Source organism: Drosophila eugracilis, unplaced genomic scaffold, assembly GCF_018153835.1.
Source record: "Drosophila eugracilis isolate 14026-0451.02 unplaced genomic scaffold, ASM1815383v1 contig_616, whole genome shotgun sequence".
In the NCBI taxonomy this organism is placed as follows: domain Eukaryota; kingdom Metazoa; phylum Arthropoda; class Insecta; order Diptera; family Drosophilidae; genus Drosophila; species Drosophila eugracilis.
The window spans coordinates 1162918-1181879 of record NW_024573499.1 but is presented as its reverse complement, the minus strand read 5'-3'; the positions used below and the strand labels follow the sequence as shown (position 1 = coordinate 1181879).

Here is an 18962-nt window from a genome sequence, read left to right as displayed (position 1 = left end):
TCTTGGCTGGTCTGGCTTAGTGGTCTCGTATTCATCCCAAAAAATAGAGAAAGGAAATAGCGCGACTTGGTTGGGGTAATTATGCGGGGTCATTAATAAGACAAGATCTAAGCAGGCCCAGCCAGTGCCTGCGTGGAACTCTCAAATTCTGCTGACAGCTCAGTGAGATTGATGCGAACAGGACATATGTGGAAGCTAGTCAAGTTTCGTCTTTGGGTTGAGGAAAAGGAAAGGCCATCTAAAAAGTATGCTACACAAAAGTGTACATCAGTTCCGCAGAGTGGTCAGTGCTGCCAACTTAATTTATGATTTTAAATCCTTTTTCTAGTTCCTATTGCCTTCATTTTTACGTAAATAAAAAGTTTAAAAATATATTTTGAATGTGAATTAAGTGTAAATATCAAAGTTAAATATACCTACATCTAACCGAGGAAACATAGCTAAGAGGAGACAACACCGCCCCAGAGCTCAGACGATTGCCATTTGGCAGTGTTTATGTGGAATTAGCAAAGTGAGCAGACAGAAAAGCAACTGCAGGAAAAGCTGGGAAAGCAGCTGCAGCAGTGAACTTGATTTGCCCTCAGCCAAGGACTTTTCCCGGACTTTTGCCGGCATTCTGAGCTTGAGCTTGAGACGGAAAATATTAAAATATCTACGCGCGGCAGCAAAGATCATTTATCAGCAATTTTTTAGCAGCATTCCTTGGCTGCCATTTGGAGCCATTGCTGCTTCCACAATTTATGAACACGAATGCAATCCGCTTTTCACATGGCAATGGCCATGGCCATGGCAGTGGAATTGCCAGAACTAACAGCAAGAGGGAGGAAGCTGGCCATTTGTACAAATAATCAAACAGAGAAGTTGGCAAAAGGGATAAGACCAGACTCTATTCGAGTCGAATGCAAGGCAAACATCAAAACCGCATTCAAGGTTATGTATCAAGCGGGATGAGCACGGGATTCGAAGGATGTGCAGGATGCACAGGATGTGGGTGTGGGAATCAGGATGCGCACAATGCATGCTCAGACACGCTCGAGTACACGGGCAAATCCTGGCAGCAACACAACAGTAAATCATCATCAACGCAGTGCACGAAGTTGCCGGGAGTTGCCAAAGGAGCAGGTGCAGCAGATCCTTAATAAGGTGGATCCTTGGATTGGTCAGTTTTGGTAGGGTACTCAAAGGATAACACCTTAGAATAATGATAAATATTCATACTAAAGGTTTTGTTAAGCCTAGCACATAATCTTTTGTTCAAAAAACCTTTTAATGATTTCAATTTCTTAGATTTCCTTGCTGATTTAACCCTGCCAAGCCAGAGTTCACTGTACCCCATTCGTTTGCTCATCCTGATTGCTGACCAGGGTCCAGAGCATCCGTATTTGAGAGCCAGGAGTGACGAGGATGGGTCGAAATCACATTGGCACAAGTGGATAAGGAAATAAATGTTTGGCTTTGGCTGCCCAAGGATGTGCGCATAAATCAAGGATTTGTTTGCGGATTGTTTCGACCATTTTGGCCAGCTAAGGTAGTTGACTTGGAGCGTTTTAAATTTAGACGTAGCATTGACCTTTTGGCCTTCGCTTAGGGCGGCCACGTGGCGTATGCGTAATCTGTCCTAATTGAATTAAGCCGTGACATAATCCCCAATCCACCAGCCAAGCGGGCTTAAAGTCAATATGTGCTGTGGAATTTATGCAAATTTCCCTCCGCACTTTCTACTTTTTTCCCTTAAGCTTATTGAAAAGGAGCTGAGAAGGGGCGGGCGCCTTCATAACCCGCCAGTCGTGTGGAAAATTGCATTTTACCACCTTTTCTTTGGCAGCCAAGACAGGACATTACCGAGCAGGACGAGGACTAAGAGCAGGGAACGCAAATCCCAGTTAGTGCCCAACGACTTGAAAGGGTTTCGGGCATAATGCAAACTTACTACCAAGAAATGGAGACTCAAAGCTGGCCATTATAAGTTGAAGTTGCCTGCAGTGCCCATAAATGGGTTAATGAATGTTTCAGGACCTCTTGCAGAGAGGGTTACTCATACACACACACTCTCTGTATAGGCCAACTTTTGTGGTTTGAAGGGAGAGCATGTTTCAAGAGTCCTTCATGTGTGAGCAGCAGCTGGCCAAAAGGAAGGACATTCCCTGGTGGTTGGCAGACCGCCCGCAGCGAGGAAAGTCGACAAGTTTGTCGGGTTCGATGGAGCCCATTAAAAACTACTCAAAATGTCAGCGGGAATATAAACCAAACGGGGATGTGGAAAAGGACGAGCCACAAAATGTTACAAATTTGCTTAATTTGCCATCCAGAAATACAGTTTCTTGTTTAAGTCAGGAATATAGCTCTACACAGAAACAAATTTAGATTTTGTTATGAAAATATAACCTGAAGAATGTTTGAAAAAGAATATTATTTAATGCCAAAATGACACACAACATTGAATTGCTAATAAACTTTGCCATTCAAGCGAAAAACTGTTACTTTCTCTGTGTGTCAGAGAAGGAAATTTGAAATTCGCGGTGTGAAAGCGGCGGAAAAAAGAAAAATCCGGAGAAAAGCGGCGCAGGAAACAACGGAAGTTGGGGGAAAAAAGTTAATTGAAAACAAAAGTCGAAAGAATTTGCATATTTATTTGCCACACAGCCTCACACTTCGACTCCTGCCACAAGTCAATATTTATTTATGCGTGCGGGAAATTTAAATGACTGAAAAGCTGACGAGGCAGAAGAAAACTAAAGTGCAACGGGGCTGGCTGGCCTCTCCCTTTGGATTCTCTTTGTTTTGCATTAATTAGAATTTAACAAAAATAAATGCTTGGTAATTGAAAACTTTCTCCCTTTGCCCAGGGAATCGCGCCATTATGCTCATTAATTCCCTTCGCCCAGAGAAAATACATATCCCCCCTCTTCGGCCCCAGCCTCCTACTCCCCGGCATTCATTTAATTAACTCAATTTGAGCGGAAGGAAAGACATCATCAAGACATCAAGAGGGAGAAACTGGGATTGGGAACTGCCTCCAGGTGTTCTGAATTTGGCATTCTATATACTGTATCAAGAAGGAGTAGGAGGGAAACCCCCATCTTCCCTCTACCAATTTCCCATTTTCCATTTCCCTTTCGACTCTTCCAACAATTAAGTGCTGATGGCTGGTAATTTTTTCTCAGCTTTCTGGCGGAGGAGCAGCTGCAACTTTATTAAGCAAAATTTAATGGCGGTTGCCTCGGCGCCCCCTTAAACTATTTCCCCCCCTCTCGGCTCCTGTCGTTTTTCATTAGCGCCGCCAACTGACTTGCAACAATTGTTGCACACAAACAACAACAAACTCGCCAAACTTTGCCTGCAATATTTTTCGCTTCTATTTTCTCCTTCGCTTTTTTTTTGCCGCTTCATGTTGAACAATTAGTTTGACTGGACTTTTCCGGACTCGCTGCTGTTGTGTCCATTTGCCAAACGTCTAATTGGACTTGCTAAAGATTTCTACAGAGATTTAGGGCAAGTTTTTTCATTCCCTGTTCCGTACTTTTTTTCTGGCTAATAATTCAGAGGAGAATGGTGGCCCTTCTTTTCTTTTCTTCTGCAAATCCTCTTCTCTACTTAATTTTGTTTGGCTTTATTAATAATTCGGGAGAGAAGAGAAAGGGCTTTCATTCATAATGGAATTACTTTCGTCACTGGTCAGGCAACCAATCAATATTGAAGGGTCGCAAATCCTTCCAAGCTGCTTATTTTCAGTGAATGGGAATTCAGCTGGATTTTAGTTTAGTTTCCAAATATTTAAGAACTTTAACACTGAAAGTTAATATTCTTAAATCATTTAAGGCATTTGTTTATCAAGAAAACGTATTTATCTTCTGTAATCCCTAGAGGGAAAAATCCATTATCAATTCAAAGACATCAAATGAAAGTTAGAAAAGTCAGAAAGCCGAAAAATATGCAACACTCTTGAGGTAAAGTCCTTGGGTCCATAAAAAACACGCGAATAGAACACAAAATTTTATGATGCAACCGAATGCGACCGCGAAAGAGACAGCAGGACTCCAACAGAGCGAGACAGAGCGGCAGAGTGTTGCTTAAATGTCAATCTATCTGTCTGACTGTCAATTTCAGCAATTGCAGCGGCGACGTCGGCAGAGGCTAAATGCGTTGAAGGAAAATTTCATTTGCAGATATCGTGCTGTCATTTAATAAACGAAATGTGAGATGGGGCTACGGAAAGAGAAAGAGACGGCAAGGGTGGAGAAGAAAGACACGCGCAGACAGACAGACAAACGCAGCGATGCAGTAACAGATATTGGCAACACTTTTCCCACAGACATTGAATGAAAGAGAGAGAGAGAGTGGGAGTGGAAGATAGAAAGAGAACTCACACACACACACACACACATGTAAAGGAAGTGCGGCAGACTGGAGAAAGAGCGAGGGAGGGGGAGAGGGGACTTTTCTCAGCGGGACATCGCGTAGGTGAATGCACCCATTGTATAACTAAAACCATTGCAAGGCAGACAAGTCTCACAGATATGCGGGTGCACTGAAAGAAATCGGGAAGATCTCTCTTAAAGGACAAGCAAACTACTTTCAAATAGCAACTTAATGCCTTAAAAGCTTGTCCTAGTTATGATCAGAACTTGATTAATGCAGACTCAAAGTATCCTAACAACTTTTTCGCTCAGTGTACGTGTGAATTTCAGAGGTCTGCGTGGGTGAGTTTTGTGTAAATCCCGTTCGTCGCCAGCTAAATGCCAATTTCAGAAAATGACGCGGAAAAAAGGAAGGCACACAGTGTGGCTGACACGCAATGCATATCATAGAGTAGGGAGGAAGAGGAAGGAACTCAAGGAGCGGAGGAGGGGGACCCGGGAAGACCAAAACCCGAGGCGGTTTCCTCCCAAACCCTCCTCGGCCATAAATAATTGACAATGACAGAGCGCGCCAGAAGACCAGCGCCAGAAACAACAAATTTAAAATCATTCTCGTGTCGAGCGACAGGCCAGAAATCAACGAGGGGCGGAAAGGTGGGCGGGTCCCATCAATCTGTCAAAGATTTCCACCTTAAAAGTCAAAACTCCTTACGAAAATAGAGCTTGACTTGTTTTTCGGTATGAGTAAAAATGATGTGGAAAAATATTGACACTTCGTAATGAGGGCAAATTACAAGGCAAAGAAATGAAAATGATGAAAAACATCATAAAGCTATTTTAATATTCGATATTTCTGAAAAGTAAGTAAAAACTCGTATATAACAAAGCAAATGCTACCTTTTGGCTATTCCCCATCTCAAAACCAAAACTGTAATAAACCTCCCCAAGAAGATTTCCCAGAAAAGCAGCAAATGAAACCGAAACCGAAATTGATATTGATGGAAACAAACGGGGACTTTGGCATAATTTCAACATGCTGACCTGTCAACGTTGCCAATGGCCGGTGGCAAAGGGCCAAGAGCAGCGTTCAACACTTCATTAGAGCCATCATGGCTCGGAAAGGCTCAGGCCAGGCCATTGACGGAACGGGAAGCCTACGCCAAGGACCGCAAATATTTTGCCAGTTTACACGACTTATTTAGCAGCGGCGGATCAAAGGGGGCCAAAGTCACAAGCGTCCTTTGATTGATTGAGCAGAGCCCCGGGGACAAGAAAGAGAAACAGAAACCCAAGTTTCAGAGCCCAAAAGCCCAAGTCAAAAGGTTTTTTGTTAAGCAAATTGTGGCTGGCATTGTGAAAGGTTTCCGCAGGAGTTGGGGCAAAGGCTTGACATTTTGTATTCGATTGTGAGGGGATTTGTAAGGGGATTTGCAGTGGCAGCGAGGAAAGGGGGTATGACAAACACAGTGTGGTGTATGAATAATATAAGCATAACAAAAAAATCACTTTTATATATATCAAAAACCTTTTCCTTTCAGATCTTAAATTTCTTCTTGAATTTCACTGCACCATCGCAAAAAACTGTTGCATAGTTTCAGGCTCATCACTTTTTTATCGATAAGAATTTTGCATGCAATTTCGGCGATGTCTTCTTCCTCTTTTTCCCCGTTTTCTCGCTTGCCTAAGCACATTTATTCGTTTTGTCTGACAACCTTTCGGAAAATGGAGGCTAAGGTGAGGGGGAAATTGGCAACGACTATCATCAGCACCCACACAGGGAAACCTCAACTGCAACTAAAAAACGAAGAGGAAAATTGGCAAAAGGAAAATCTCCGCCCGGCAGCCAAAAACATAAAACTTTGCACATTCATTGGGTTCGCTTCTTTTTCTTTTACATTACTCTGTTTTCTTCTTTTTTCTGTTGCTACAATTTTCCAGTAGTGGGAAAATTGTGCGCTTTTTTAATTTAATGAAAATTTTCCACTTGGTCGATTGACATTTTCTGTTCTTTGTCGTTTTACTTTTCACCTCCCGCCCGCGATTTTCGTGGGTGTTGCAAGCAAAGTTTCCTCTGAGGTTTGCCAAATAAACACACAAATTTACTTAGCTTACTTGGGCTGGGGAAAATCAGAGGAAAATGGGGGCGGGGCAAAAGCGAAAAGTCGCTGCACACTCTGCGGCGGCTGGCGCGCAACTTTTATCATTTTGCCTTTGTTTGGAGCGTGTAATCAAATGCATATTTGCATGCCACCCACCTCCGGAAAACCCTTAAGCTTCGCCTTCGCCTTTTGTATAATTTTCTGCAAGACTGGCGAAAAACTTGCAAAGGCGGCAAAACTTTGATTCCCATCCAAGCGCACAAAAGTATGCAATGCCAAGCCCCCGATAAAGAGGACATACAGTGTACATTGCTCTAAGGCTATATTTCTATATCTAAATACACTGAGAACATATTAAAGTAAGTATAAATACTAATGATTGAGCTGTACTACCTACCTATATCCTCAAAGTATCTAAGCCCTTAAACTAAAAATGAATTTGCGGCCCAAAAATTAAAGTTTTCGTTCAACTTAGAAAGCTGATCATTTCATTAATAATATCTTTAACTATTCAAACATTTAAAACCTAAACCATTTAAGAGCAGTGTTCTTCGCCGGAGGGGAAAGATCTGGGATGCCAAGGCGATTGAAGCGACTATAAACTCAATTAGCCAGCCCCCGGACTTTGAATGGCGGCCATAAAAGTGTTGAAGGAATCGAAATGAACTTGGCCAAATGTCATTAGCAGGGGGGATAGGGTAGAGGGGCGTTGCAGGCACATTAAATGTTATTAACGCATTCGCTTTTGTTGCACCAGCACCAGCAGCAGCAGTTCGATGGAATAGTTATCTAATTTGATATGCTGTGCGAAAAAGGAGCCAGGATGCAGTGATGCGAGGGGTTAGATGTCCTGCAATTGTTGCCACAATCCTTGTGGGAAAGAGAAGAAGGAGATCCCCACCATTGTAACGTGACAATTGACTCGAACACGTAGCGCAAAATTCTGCGAAAGGATGTGCAACTTTAAACCGTGAAATCCTGCAGCCAAACTGCAAAACTGCCTGAAGGTACGAAAAGTGCAGCATTTACATTCATCATCATAAGTCACTGCCCGGACACAAATGAAATGAAATATTTGCAGAGGTGCCAGCAAGGTCCAGGATATTTTTCGGTAAATGGTTGGGGGCGGCATCCTCAAATAGAGCCATTCAGCTAAGCCAGAAACACAACAAAGTGCATCCGCCGGGAATCGGGATTGGGGATCGGGCAGAGCAGGAATTTTCACTTCCCCAACTAATGGCATCCTCCGCAGGTCTCGCAGGATGCAGCGCGGCACTCACGTAGAGGAGCTGCTGCTCCGGCATATTTAATAAACTCTCGCAAATTAAGCGGCACTGGATGGAGGATGCCATAAATCAACAGGTAAGAGGAGCGTGCGTCCACCTGGGAGGCAGCTCTTCTACCGTCGCAGTTCATTAACATTAGCCAAACGATTCGAAGAGGCATAAAGGGGCAAAGACCTGGGCAGATATTAGCTTAATAAGGGGCAAAACAAGTCTTAACCCTTTTCTTGGCTATAAATAAATATTACTTTTAAATATTGCAAGATTTTGTTTCATTTTTGGCAGGAAAGCTGCCCAAAATATCCCCAAAAATGTTTACCAAAGTCAAAGATTACATTTGGAATGAGTTTAAGAAATGCAAAAAAATAAAGGATAATAAAGCCAGTTTACATCTAATTAACTTTTCCTTCCTTATTTTGATTATTCCTGCCTTAGAATGATTACCTTTAAGACCATTTCATTCCACAGAAATCCAAAGGTTAAACCTTAAGCCTATGTAATAAAGGGAAGATGGACTTCCGAGCTGAACTCTGAGCCACCTGTTGGCAAAGTGAAAGACAGAAAAAGAGGAAAAAGTGCAGCGTGCCGGGGCAGATGGAAAAGTAATTTAGTTGGCAGCTCCCACAGGAAGGCGCTGGAACACCCGCTTCAGCCAAGTCAGTCAGCCACATCCGGCGCAACTTTAAGCCGCATTTCCGCTCATGCAATTTTAATTTGTCAAATGCAAGCGACGCGTTGAGGACGTAGAGGATGCTAAAATTAACTGGAAAATTTTACAATCCTGGCGAGGCGAGGCGAGTCAGGACGAGGATTACAGAGAGGCAAGTTAAGGCAAGGCAAGGCAGCAGGAGTCAGTCCGCTGCCGAAATGAGGATGCCGACGAGCCACTCGAATTGGACCATTAGTTTCGACGGCATTAGTTTGGCGCTTTCATGGCCCAGACGATGCAGACGGCGAATAAATAAGAGACGAGCAGCGGGACGCGGATGGAGATGGGGATAGATGTAGATTATGTGGGAGGATGAAAGAAGGAGCTCTGGAACTGCCACACAGGAACAAGTGGACCGAGGCGGACCACCAGAGGTCCCCTGGCGGAATTATGCATGTAATAAAATGCGGCTGCTTCGGCGGCAACTGCAACAACCCGTGCCCGGCCACGCCCATACACCCACTATTGCCGCGAACTAAATTTAAGTGCATTAACATGAAGCGGTTTAGCTACAGTGGAACTATGTTCTAGGAAATGGGGGAAATAAATTTTAAAAATATCTTTAAATAGGAAAGATGGTACTTTGGGAAGTTCTGATGGGTAAGTTATTCATTCTACCACCTACCAAGATAAGAGAAAAAGATCTTTCCATCTGGAAATCTGGTTAAGAACATTGAATATCATTTTCTTAGAACACTTCCCTACCCCACAGTGCACGTTAGCCCGAACAAGATAAATAAACTTTTGTGAGAAACAGTTTGCCGAAGGGGAATGAGTTTGTAACCCAAAAAAAGGGGAGCTGCAGCTTCTCTGATGAGTGCAACGACATGGCAGCAGCGCTAAGCGTCAGCATCATCGACACTTTTGGCAGGAAGCATTCGCGGGCTCAGACATATAGTTTATATAGTACCGACGACTGCCAGGACATGGCCAGGAAGCTCGTCTGGCTAGGAGTCTCCGGAGTGTGTGAGACATTAACAGACTCGTAAACTGGCAGTTGCTTGTTATGTTGATTACACAGCCCGCGCGAGCATGCCACCGAATGAAAATAAAGTTGCCACGCCAAGTTTGCACTTGAAAATTAACGAATTTTAAGCTGAATTACGGAAGGTTTTCCAATGGATCTTAAACTTAAGAAGATATTTAAACCTTAAATCTTAATCTTAATGATATTTTCTAAGAACCAAAAAGTTGGCATTGGAAATGTGAAATTATTTCGAATGGTTATCTTCTCGCAAGGCAAGGACTGTTGCCATTTTAGTTTACGGCGTTCGTGGGAAGCGTTTTAAAGTCACCTCGCGTAGGCCATCGCCGGGAAGTATGCAACACTTGGTGCCACACCCCCTTCGGTACGTGCCTGTCAGGGATCACCCGGCCCTCCTAGCCCCTAACTCCACCAAAAACAACTGACAGCTGCCCTTTGAAAAAGCCAAGAAGGAAACCCACACACACAAACACAACCAAAAGAAGAAAACTTAAACAGAAACAAACAGCGGGAAACTGGAAGCCGGCTTGTGGCAAGAGTTGAAAGTTGAATGTCTGGCAAATGCCGCGGCAATGCCCCCGAAATGCAGCTACAGTGCAAAATGCATTTTCCGAAGGGGAACTTTTCACACGCAGCACCAAATCTGCCAAAGCCACTTTTCGGTATTGTTTTTTGTTGCTTTTCAAAATTTATTGCAACACTCGCTGGAGGAGCTTCTCAACTCAACTCTAGTCTTGGAAAAAAAAAGGAGCCAAAACGATGCTGGCTTTATCTCTTGGCTGTCTGTCTGTCAGAGGATATTTATCTGGCACGTTAAGTTTACTTTTGCCCCCCTACCGCCCTTCAATCTTTAGCCATTTTCCTCCTCGCTTTTCACCCGCTCGTTTCATAATTTTTCGCCTCGCGGCCAAATTGTCGTCTTTATTTGCAGCATGGAAATGCTCGAACGCAATTTCCCATTTCCATTTCCATTTCACTACACACACACGAATGGTAAACGCTGCCCGATGCGAGATTTTCCCGCATGACATTTGCGATTTTCCGCACATTTTGTACTTTATTGAACTGTTTGTCACATGACGTTTAGTATTTTGCGAGCTGCGCCAGCTGCAGGCGGGCAAACCACATGCACATGTGCCACGTCTGCAGGATGGAAAAGGGGGAAGTCTGCCAAGAAATGGGGTCTTACAAGGTACAGGGGTACTTCTATAACAGCAACTCCAACTTATACCTCAAACAGTGGGTTCTGATAGATATTTTAAGAATTTAGTTTTCCTTATATTTAGCCAATGGAAAATCAAAGTTCTTTCCTATAAAAACACCACTGTACCCCAGCCCATCATCATCATCGAATTATCATAGAATAAAAGGGGTGGCCAGATGGAGCGTTCGAGGGAGAACCACCAGCTGACCCGCTTATTACAAAGCCATGTAAACTTGATGAAAATCAAATGGAAATAAAAACGGACAGCACTCATAAACAATAATATGGCAAGCGAGCTTTCCGAAAGGAAACTTTTTGGGAAAAAGAAAAGCGAAGAAAACGAAGAAAACTTCGCCAGAGCAACTTAATAAAAACAAAAATGTATGAAATACTTTTACGACTTTCGAAGACATTTTTACAACTTGCTGGCAAGTTTTGCTAACGATATGCGAGATGCACACAGAGCTCAGGATCGGCAGCTGCATCCGAGGACTTAAGCGTCCTGGTCAAATGGATACGTCGCATCATAAAACCGAAAGTCATTTCCCACAGAACGTGTCTACAAGGAAACCAAGAGCAGGAGCAGGAGCAAGAACAGGCGAATGTCCGGCCAAGAAGCCAAAGTCATCGCAGCCAATAATAATTCCAATTGTAGTGCAGTGACAATTTTCTGTTCCTTGGCTGCAAGGATGCGCTCTTTTGGGCACTTTTGGGTACAATGTACCCCGAACAATGGTCAGCAGAAGACTTTTTATTGCCCAGCGTTGGCATTTTAAGTGCAACCAGCCAGCGTAGCAGCAGCAGCAGCAGCGACGGCATCGGCAGTGGCAACATTATTTGGCCAATGTAGACGACATGACGCGGCCATTAAGAGCAACAAATAAGCAAACAATAACAAGGAGCCGCGCCCCGCGATGAGCTGGGGAGAAATTAAGAAAAATGCTTAAGTTTCCTGCGAATGAGGAAGGCTTCCTTCTCACTTCTTGGGCTCCGAAATAAAATGACTTTACTGCACGGACAAAAGTTACTAAAACTAATGATTCCTATCGATTTATCTTGGTTAAATATTTATCAGTTGCCTGAGCCGTATATCAGTGGTTCCCTTCAAGTTAATAGCCAGGGAAATAGTTTTTTATCAAACATATTAAAATTCCATTTTTTTAAAGAGAAATCAATGCAGATAACAGAAAGATAGAATATCAATATAGTAACACCTTTTTTTCTCTATGGACAAACCCATTATCTATCGATCGACTTGGATAACTTCAGGGCGATAACGATACTTTGGCTTATGAAAATTGATGGGAAATGAGCTGCGGGCTTTGGCGCGGCTTCGATTGCTAAGCAAGATGGGTGGGAATGGCTGCCTTGGGGAATGGCTGAAGTGGCAGCAATAAGGCATAGCTGGACTATATAGTTAAACAAACTAAAATGTCATGTTGAATACCAAAAATAACAAACGAAATCATAATTGAATTAGCAGAAAAACTTGTTGAAAAGAAAAGATAGATAGAGATATGAGCAGAATAGATAGCGACTGAAGAGAGAGATTTCAGCTGTCTCGCTGCCTGACCAATTCGTTTAGTTTCGCCAAAGCTAATTAGCAACTAAAGTGAAATTAAAGCAGAGCCAAGTCAAGCTAATGGTCTTTGTGTTGGGAAAGGGGGCCGGGCGGGGTCTGGACAAGAGGAAGGTGCTACAACTAATTAAATGCAATAAGCTATGGCAACTGCTGGACGTGAACAGGAACAGGGGGTTCTGGGAGACAGGACAGGACAGGACAGGACAGGACAGGTAACGCCGGCGGACGAGTGACAACTTTGTTTTGATGTGCCGGACGACTCTTCCGGCATCCTTCCTGTTCTCTGTTCTGCAGAGAACCTGCCCTCTTCATCCCATCCCCCAGACTAACGACGAACGCGTTTTAATTTGCACATTAAAGTAATTAGTTTAGCATTAGTTAGCTGCAGTTTGTTTTAATGAGTCGCGAGCTTTGCGAGTTGGTCGGCGACACTCACCGCTCTTGAAGGTGGCCATCAGGCGTTCGGAATCAGCTCCATGCTGGCAGACAAATAGGGAAGTGTCGAGCAGATCCTTGGGCGAATATCCCAACAGGCCATGCATTCTGAAATATCAAAAGTTAAAACATATTAGAATTAGCACTATTAGATGTGAAGTTTCAGACGAGTTCCCATTTTAACTTTTCATTCTGCTGCTGCACTTTGACTTTGTTTCTTAAATAGCTTATAAGAATGATTTAATGGGCTTAACTCACGTGTTAGTCATACAAATATTAGGTTGTTCTTATATAAGCACTTAACTGCCGCGAAAACATTTGATGATTTATCGGTGGACATCAATTTAAAGTATCATTATAGTAATTACTATATTCTTACAGATGAGTGTAACTTTTCCCTAGCAAAAAATTGAATGATTTACTAATAAATGACATTTATGTTCTGTCGTTTTTGGCAGAGCAATTAATCAATAAAAACCCTCTACGAAAACTAGTTTCTGAGATAAAAAACTAAACGGAATCTTATTGCAACAACTTCTGAGATTAAAATAGGAGCACGTCTGACAAAATGTATCTCACTTGTCGTCCACATAGGTGAAACGCATATCCAGGGAGTGCTTAGTAAGGAAGGTGCTGGTTCCCAAGGGTATCTCTATGTTCGACGGATGCGGAATGGGTCGGCCAATGGCCATCAGCAGGCGCTCGCCCTTGGCATTGACCACCAAGTGTCCAGTGATGTGAATGACCTGAAAGCGGAAAAAATAAGTTTAGAACCTTTGAACTTGCATTCTTAACAACCACCCACCTTATAAGAGGCGCTCTTGATGTTGATGCTGCGCCCGCGACTGGTCAGGGTGCACTTTAAGCGCACGAACAGGTCCCGATGATGGGTGCTCACCCCGGAGTCTTGCTGCGGCTCAACCTTGACCTTCTCGGCAATCTCGCGCTTCAGGCTGAGGGCCTCTTTGATCTCGGCATGGTCGCACTGGTGAGAGTACTCCCAGATCTGCTGGCCAAGGGTGTCGATCTGTGGGTAGTAAATAACAAAATTAGAATCTATGTCAAGAAAACTAAAGTAAAAACTCACCTTGGTGATGCCCAGATACTCGACGACATTTTCGGACACATAAGTGATATCCCCTTCGTGGGACAAGACCATCAGAAAGCCGTCCATGGTCTGTTTGAGAAGCTCTTTGGCCTCTGCTCCATTGAGCCAGTCCTCGTTGCCCACTTCCAGCTTGGGCTTGACCTCCTGATTGTTTTCCATCGCTTCTCCTACCTTTTGGAGGGTATTCTTGCAGTCCCGAGCACTGGGTACTGAAAAATACAATTTGTCAGAAAATGTTAGGAAAAGAACTCAAAGAGAAACTTACTCGACTCCAGCATCTCGCGAATCTTGAGGTAAGCGATGGTGATCCTCATCACGGAGGCCTTGTCCAGTTGATTGACATCGTCGGTCTTCAATGGCAAGGCCGCCGAGAGCTCCATGAAAATCTCCGTCTCCTTGGAGCGACGACATCTAGCCGCATCGCGAGACTTTTCCTTGCGCTTTTCATTGTTCCTGCAAAGATCGATGAGATGGAAAATTAGCATAAGCTCAAAACGATCACGTACGCCACCCCACCTACGTCAGAGGGGCAAAGCGGGGGGTCTGAAATATGCGTGCATTGCAATTGCTGCACTTCTATTCCCGTTTGATTGCTTTTGATTCAATTCACGCGGCCAGAGCTCGCAATTTTTCAATTAAGCAAAACGCCTGCAGTTTTCGCGTTCGTTGCCAGGCGAAAAGCGAAAAACCAGCCAAGGCGATCGACACGTAGCGAAAGTTCAGGGCAGCCTTGGCCAACTCTATGAAATTTAATAACCAGATAATCCGATTTTGAGAAGTATCTTTGGTTTTAACTTTGTTAGGATCGAAGTTTGGAAAGACAAGATCTGTAGTAGATAGGAAAACTTTTAGTCAAGTTAGCACCAAATCTTAGCTAGTTTGAGATCTTAATGCTTTAACATGGAGAAGAATTTCACAAAAGAATGAAAATGTCTAGTTAGTGAAAGTGATAGTTTGCTGATAAAGAATCTCTATGGCATTCCGTACCCCCTGAGACTTGAAAACTATTCACACTCGATCCATTATTCATTCGTATTGCCTAGAGGATCCTGACCTACAGCAGCGCCCCCTTGGGACAGCTGAGCATTCCCAGCTGACAGAAGAACCACGGGGGCTTTAGATGGTTTATAGTGTCTGCTTTGGATTCCGAGAATAGCCAGCAGTCACACGTTCGCCTGATAAGGACAGCCCCGGCTGCCTTGGCACCAATACCCTGGTGGTAGCCTCTTGGAAACTTTGGAACATTTCGCCAGGGGATTGACGAAACATCTCACCTGCCCGATGAGTTGGCAATTAGCAACTCCGAAGAGTTGTCTTCGATCGGGTGAGTAAGCCCCCTTAGGCCGGGGGTCTCGACTCGTCCATATTGGCGACAAGTTTTAATCGGCAAACAAGCAGGCAAATCAAGCGAACACATTTATAAGACAGAGCACTGACCTCACACATACGGGCACTATCAATATACCTCCATATATATATATTTGGGAAATTCTAAGAAAAGACGGATGGCCCTCCCTCGGGACTGAGAGTGGGGGAGAAGCATACAAAGTTTGCCAAGAAAATCTCGTGAGCTGCCGCATGCAAAGGAACTAATTCGGGAACTTATCCACGGCAACAACATAATATTTTATTTATTATGTGAACTTGTATAATCCACGGAAGACGCCTATTTTTGCACGTAGTTGCCTTGGCATTTCGATTGAATTTGCCAACGCTGCTGTGCTGGCTCTCTGAGAAGGAAAACTACCTGCACACGTAAGGTGATTTGGTTGTGGAAATGCGCTTGGCAACATTGCGAAAATTTGAAATTTCTCCGTTAACAAGCTTTTAAGTATCAGCTGTCAACGAGGGAGTCCAGGTGGGCAAAAGTCCATCACCATATCAGCCGCCAAAGGCAGTGGAATCTGCATTCTACAATGTGATGTACCTGTCAGTCTAGGAACTGTCTATTAAAGTATTATTTACCTATTTTAATGAAGGTATTGCTAAAATGTTAAACTTTTTGTGAGGGTAGAAACTAATAAATATATTTTATTGGATTTTCCAGGGCCTTTTCAGATAAGATATTCATGACTCAAGTAAAACTTCTTGGAACTCTAATAACCAAATTGATGGAAATGTAAATAAATAAATAATTATTTAATATAATCTTCTACTATGACATCTTTAAACACAACATAGGATCGATCGGTTGTAAACAATCTAAAAATAAACCAACCAAGGCTTGCAATCTTTTGAAATAACCAATAAAAGTCATTCATTTCAGGAGAATCCCATTTATGATTTCTTTTATTTCCCTAGAAAGAGTATTTTCCGACTGCAAGATAAAACTTCGATCTAGCCAAACAAATAAAAATAAGATAACAACAACAACAATAACACACTGAAAGAAAGCTAAATAAACAAAGAGATAAGAGGGCTTTTCATTGTCAATCAATCGGCTGATTGATGGAGCCGAGCCTAGGCAACCGTTTCAAACAGAACTGGAAAGGCTACTGAGATAATTTTTATATAGTATTTTATTATTTCACTCGCTATCAAAGTGTGCACTGATATATATGTATAGAATATATATATATATATAATATATATTCATAAATATACTGAAATCCGATAGTCGGCAGCCCATAGAAAGCGGCGCAGAGTGGCTTTGAATTGCATGCTAATGGCCTGCTTAAATGGCCTGATATCCAGGGGGGTTTGCGCGGGGGCGGTGCCGGCGATCGGGCCATTGTGTTCATTAGAACACAGGCAAGTACAGCCTTTTAAATATTCTGGCTGTGCCAGCAGAATTGCCTTGTTATTGCCGCCATCGCCGCTGTTGTTGTTGCTAAGTATTTCCGCTCCAAAGCGCAGCTTAAGCCCAGGCAAAAAGTCAAAACGTTAATATGAATGAGTATACCAATTAAAGTTGGTATGGAACATTAAAGTCAAGAAGCAGCTCTTAATTAGTAAAAATAATAGTCTAATACTACCTCTCTTTGCATAATAAATTATCCAATCTTATATAAGATTGTATTTAAATAAATATACAAAGATCCAGCAACCACGATCAAATCACGTGGAGAGCTAAGTCTTGGCTTATACCTTAACAGCACCTTAGGATACTGACCCGCTTCTGTTTGAATTTGAATTTCGGGCATTGCGAAATGCTGGGAGAAGCACCACCAAATGCGCCGTATCTTCGGACGAGATATCAGCCAAAACACATAAAATACAACCCGAGGTGTTAATGCCAAGTTCATGGGGCAGTAAATCGAGCCAACTTCGGGTCAGGGATGTTTGGTTGGGCTTTGGGAGCAGCATAATGTGGCAGAGAGTTCTTCGGGGGACGTGTGCCCTCTGCAGTTGCGTCAGTTTGGTTTTGGCTCATTAGCATGGAGATGGGCAAGCACAAATTTGGCTTAAACGTGTGCAAAACGTAAATAAACGAAACACTGGCGACCATTTCAAACCCATTTGATTTCCGTGCACGTTGCAGGCTAAGTTTGTGAGGAGAAATCCAGGGAAAGGGGACACTAATCTGCGTCAATCGCTGGGGAATCGTTGATCAAGTATATGGATTTAGGAAGCCCCATGCAGAGGTCCCTCATCTTGTCTCCACGTGACGATAAGTCTTTGGGAAATACCCAACATAAAGTCATCGTTGATAACAGATAACAATTACACAACCGAACGACAGCCAAACAATGTTCGACTTCTATAAACTAGATTGCCGCCATTAAAGATTTCTGATGAATAGCTATAGAAAGAGGGAAAGTCTTTCTCTGGAAAAGGTAACTTCTCTTGGGAGAAACCCACTGAACCTTGACTCATCCAATACCTCTCTCTCTCACGCCATATCTCCGTACCCCTCCCCTTATCTTTGGCTGCGTATCTAAATATTATTATAAAAGCGATCCACAAATAAGCATAGATAAGAGCCCCGCCGTTTGCTTTCGGCTCCGCGTTTTACAATAGGACACCCAATTCTAAAAGTGCGCCTTCCAGTGCTTTGAGAAAAACTTAGATCGTCACAGGCATTCTCCGAACCGATTTTAACTGGTTTTCTTTTTGTTTACTTAGATGAGGGTTTTCAGTTGTGTAATCAACAGGGAAAAGTGAAAATTTGTCAATAACTTATGTGGATTTCGGTAGCAATAAGGGATATTTTCAAGGGCTTATGAGGTAAAGCCTTCTGAATTCCTTATCACTAGTTTGATTTTCCCTGGAAGTTCTATAACTTTGTTTAATGTAACCCAAAAGATTCTCAAACCAATCTCTTTTTAACACCAAAAGCAATTGATAATCAAAAGTATTAAACCCATTTTTCGCCCATTCAAGATTAGAGATCTCAAAGGTCCACTTACATAAAATCTTCGATGTCCACGAACTGCGAGAACTGGCAAGGTTGTGTGTTGGTGGGGGCGTAGCCATAGCAATAGGCGTAGCTCCAGGGGCGGGTTTCGCGACAGGGTGTGGCCACATTCAAAAGACCGCCCCTTTGGCCATAGAAAGGATCCTGAGGCTGTTGCTGGTGATACGGATGATACCTTTGCATCCCAACGGAGGACACACTGGGCCCCATTATGGGACCCACATACGGTTGGTTTCTGGCTGGTGGGCCATTATAGAATGACCCATTGCTAAAGTTCACGGTGGGTTCATTTATGGGCGTACGCCCGAAAACAGAGCCATTGTTCAGCTGTTGCTGTTGCTGTGGCTGTTGTTGTTGTTGCAACTTCAGATCGCACTCGAAGTAGTTGTTAGTGGGAATCACATCCTCGCCGTAGAAGGAACTGTCGCCGGGACACGAGAAATCGCAGCTCTCAAAGGAGTTAAACATTGATTGCGTCGTTTCTTTCGCTGGAATCCGGCTAAGCCCATCGGTGAAGAACACACACACGCGTCCGATAACAGCTGATAATGGCGGGCGACCAGAGTTTTAAGGCTATTTTGATTTGACTATAACTTTAGTACACGTTTATATTTGGAGAACACGACGCACGGGAGTTCGAGCCGTAAATGAGCGAAAGGTTTCATACCCTCGAAGCCATCATATTTATACCCGGACAGGCGTTCCGAAAAAAAAGTGGCAAAAGAGCGCCAGCGGGAGAGCAGCAGACATTAACGTCAGATTCCGTGTGCTATCAGACAAGTTTGCCTATCCGGACAAGTGCGCTCCGGGCCGGAGTGATAAGATAAAGTCCAGTCCGCCTG

General features: G+C 43.3%; 1 protein-coding gene across 1 annotated transcript in view; it reads right to left on the bottom strand.

Moving 5' to 3' along the window:
• The window catches only part of LOC108111333 (protein similar), a 59714-nt gene extending 41111 nt beyond the window's left edge, over window positions 1-18603 (bottom strand). Inside the window, 6 exon segments of the mRNA XM_017220754.2 lie at window positions 12657-12763; window positions 13235-13401; window positions 13461-13682; window positions 13743-13972; window positions 14029-14216; window positions 18113-18603. Coding sequence (XP_017076243.2) covers window positions 12657-12763; window positions 13235-13401; window positions 13461-13682; window positions 13743-13972; window positions 14029-14216; window positions 18113-18588 — 1390 coding nt within the window. The 5' untranslated portion in view covers window positions 18589-18603.
• Between the last annotated feature and the right edge of the window lie 359 nt (window positions 18604-18962).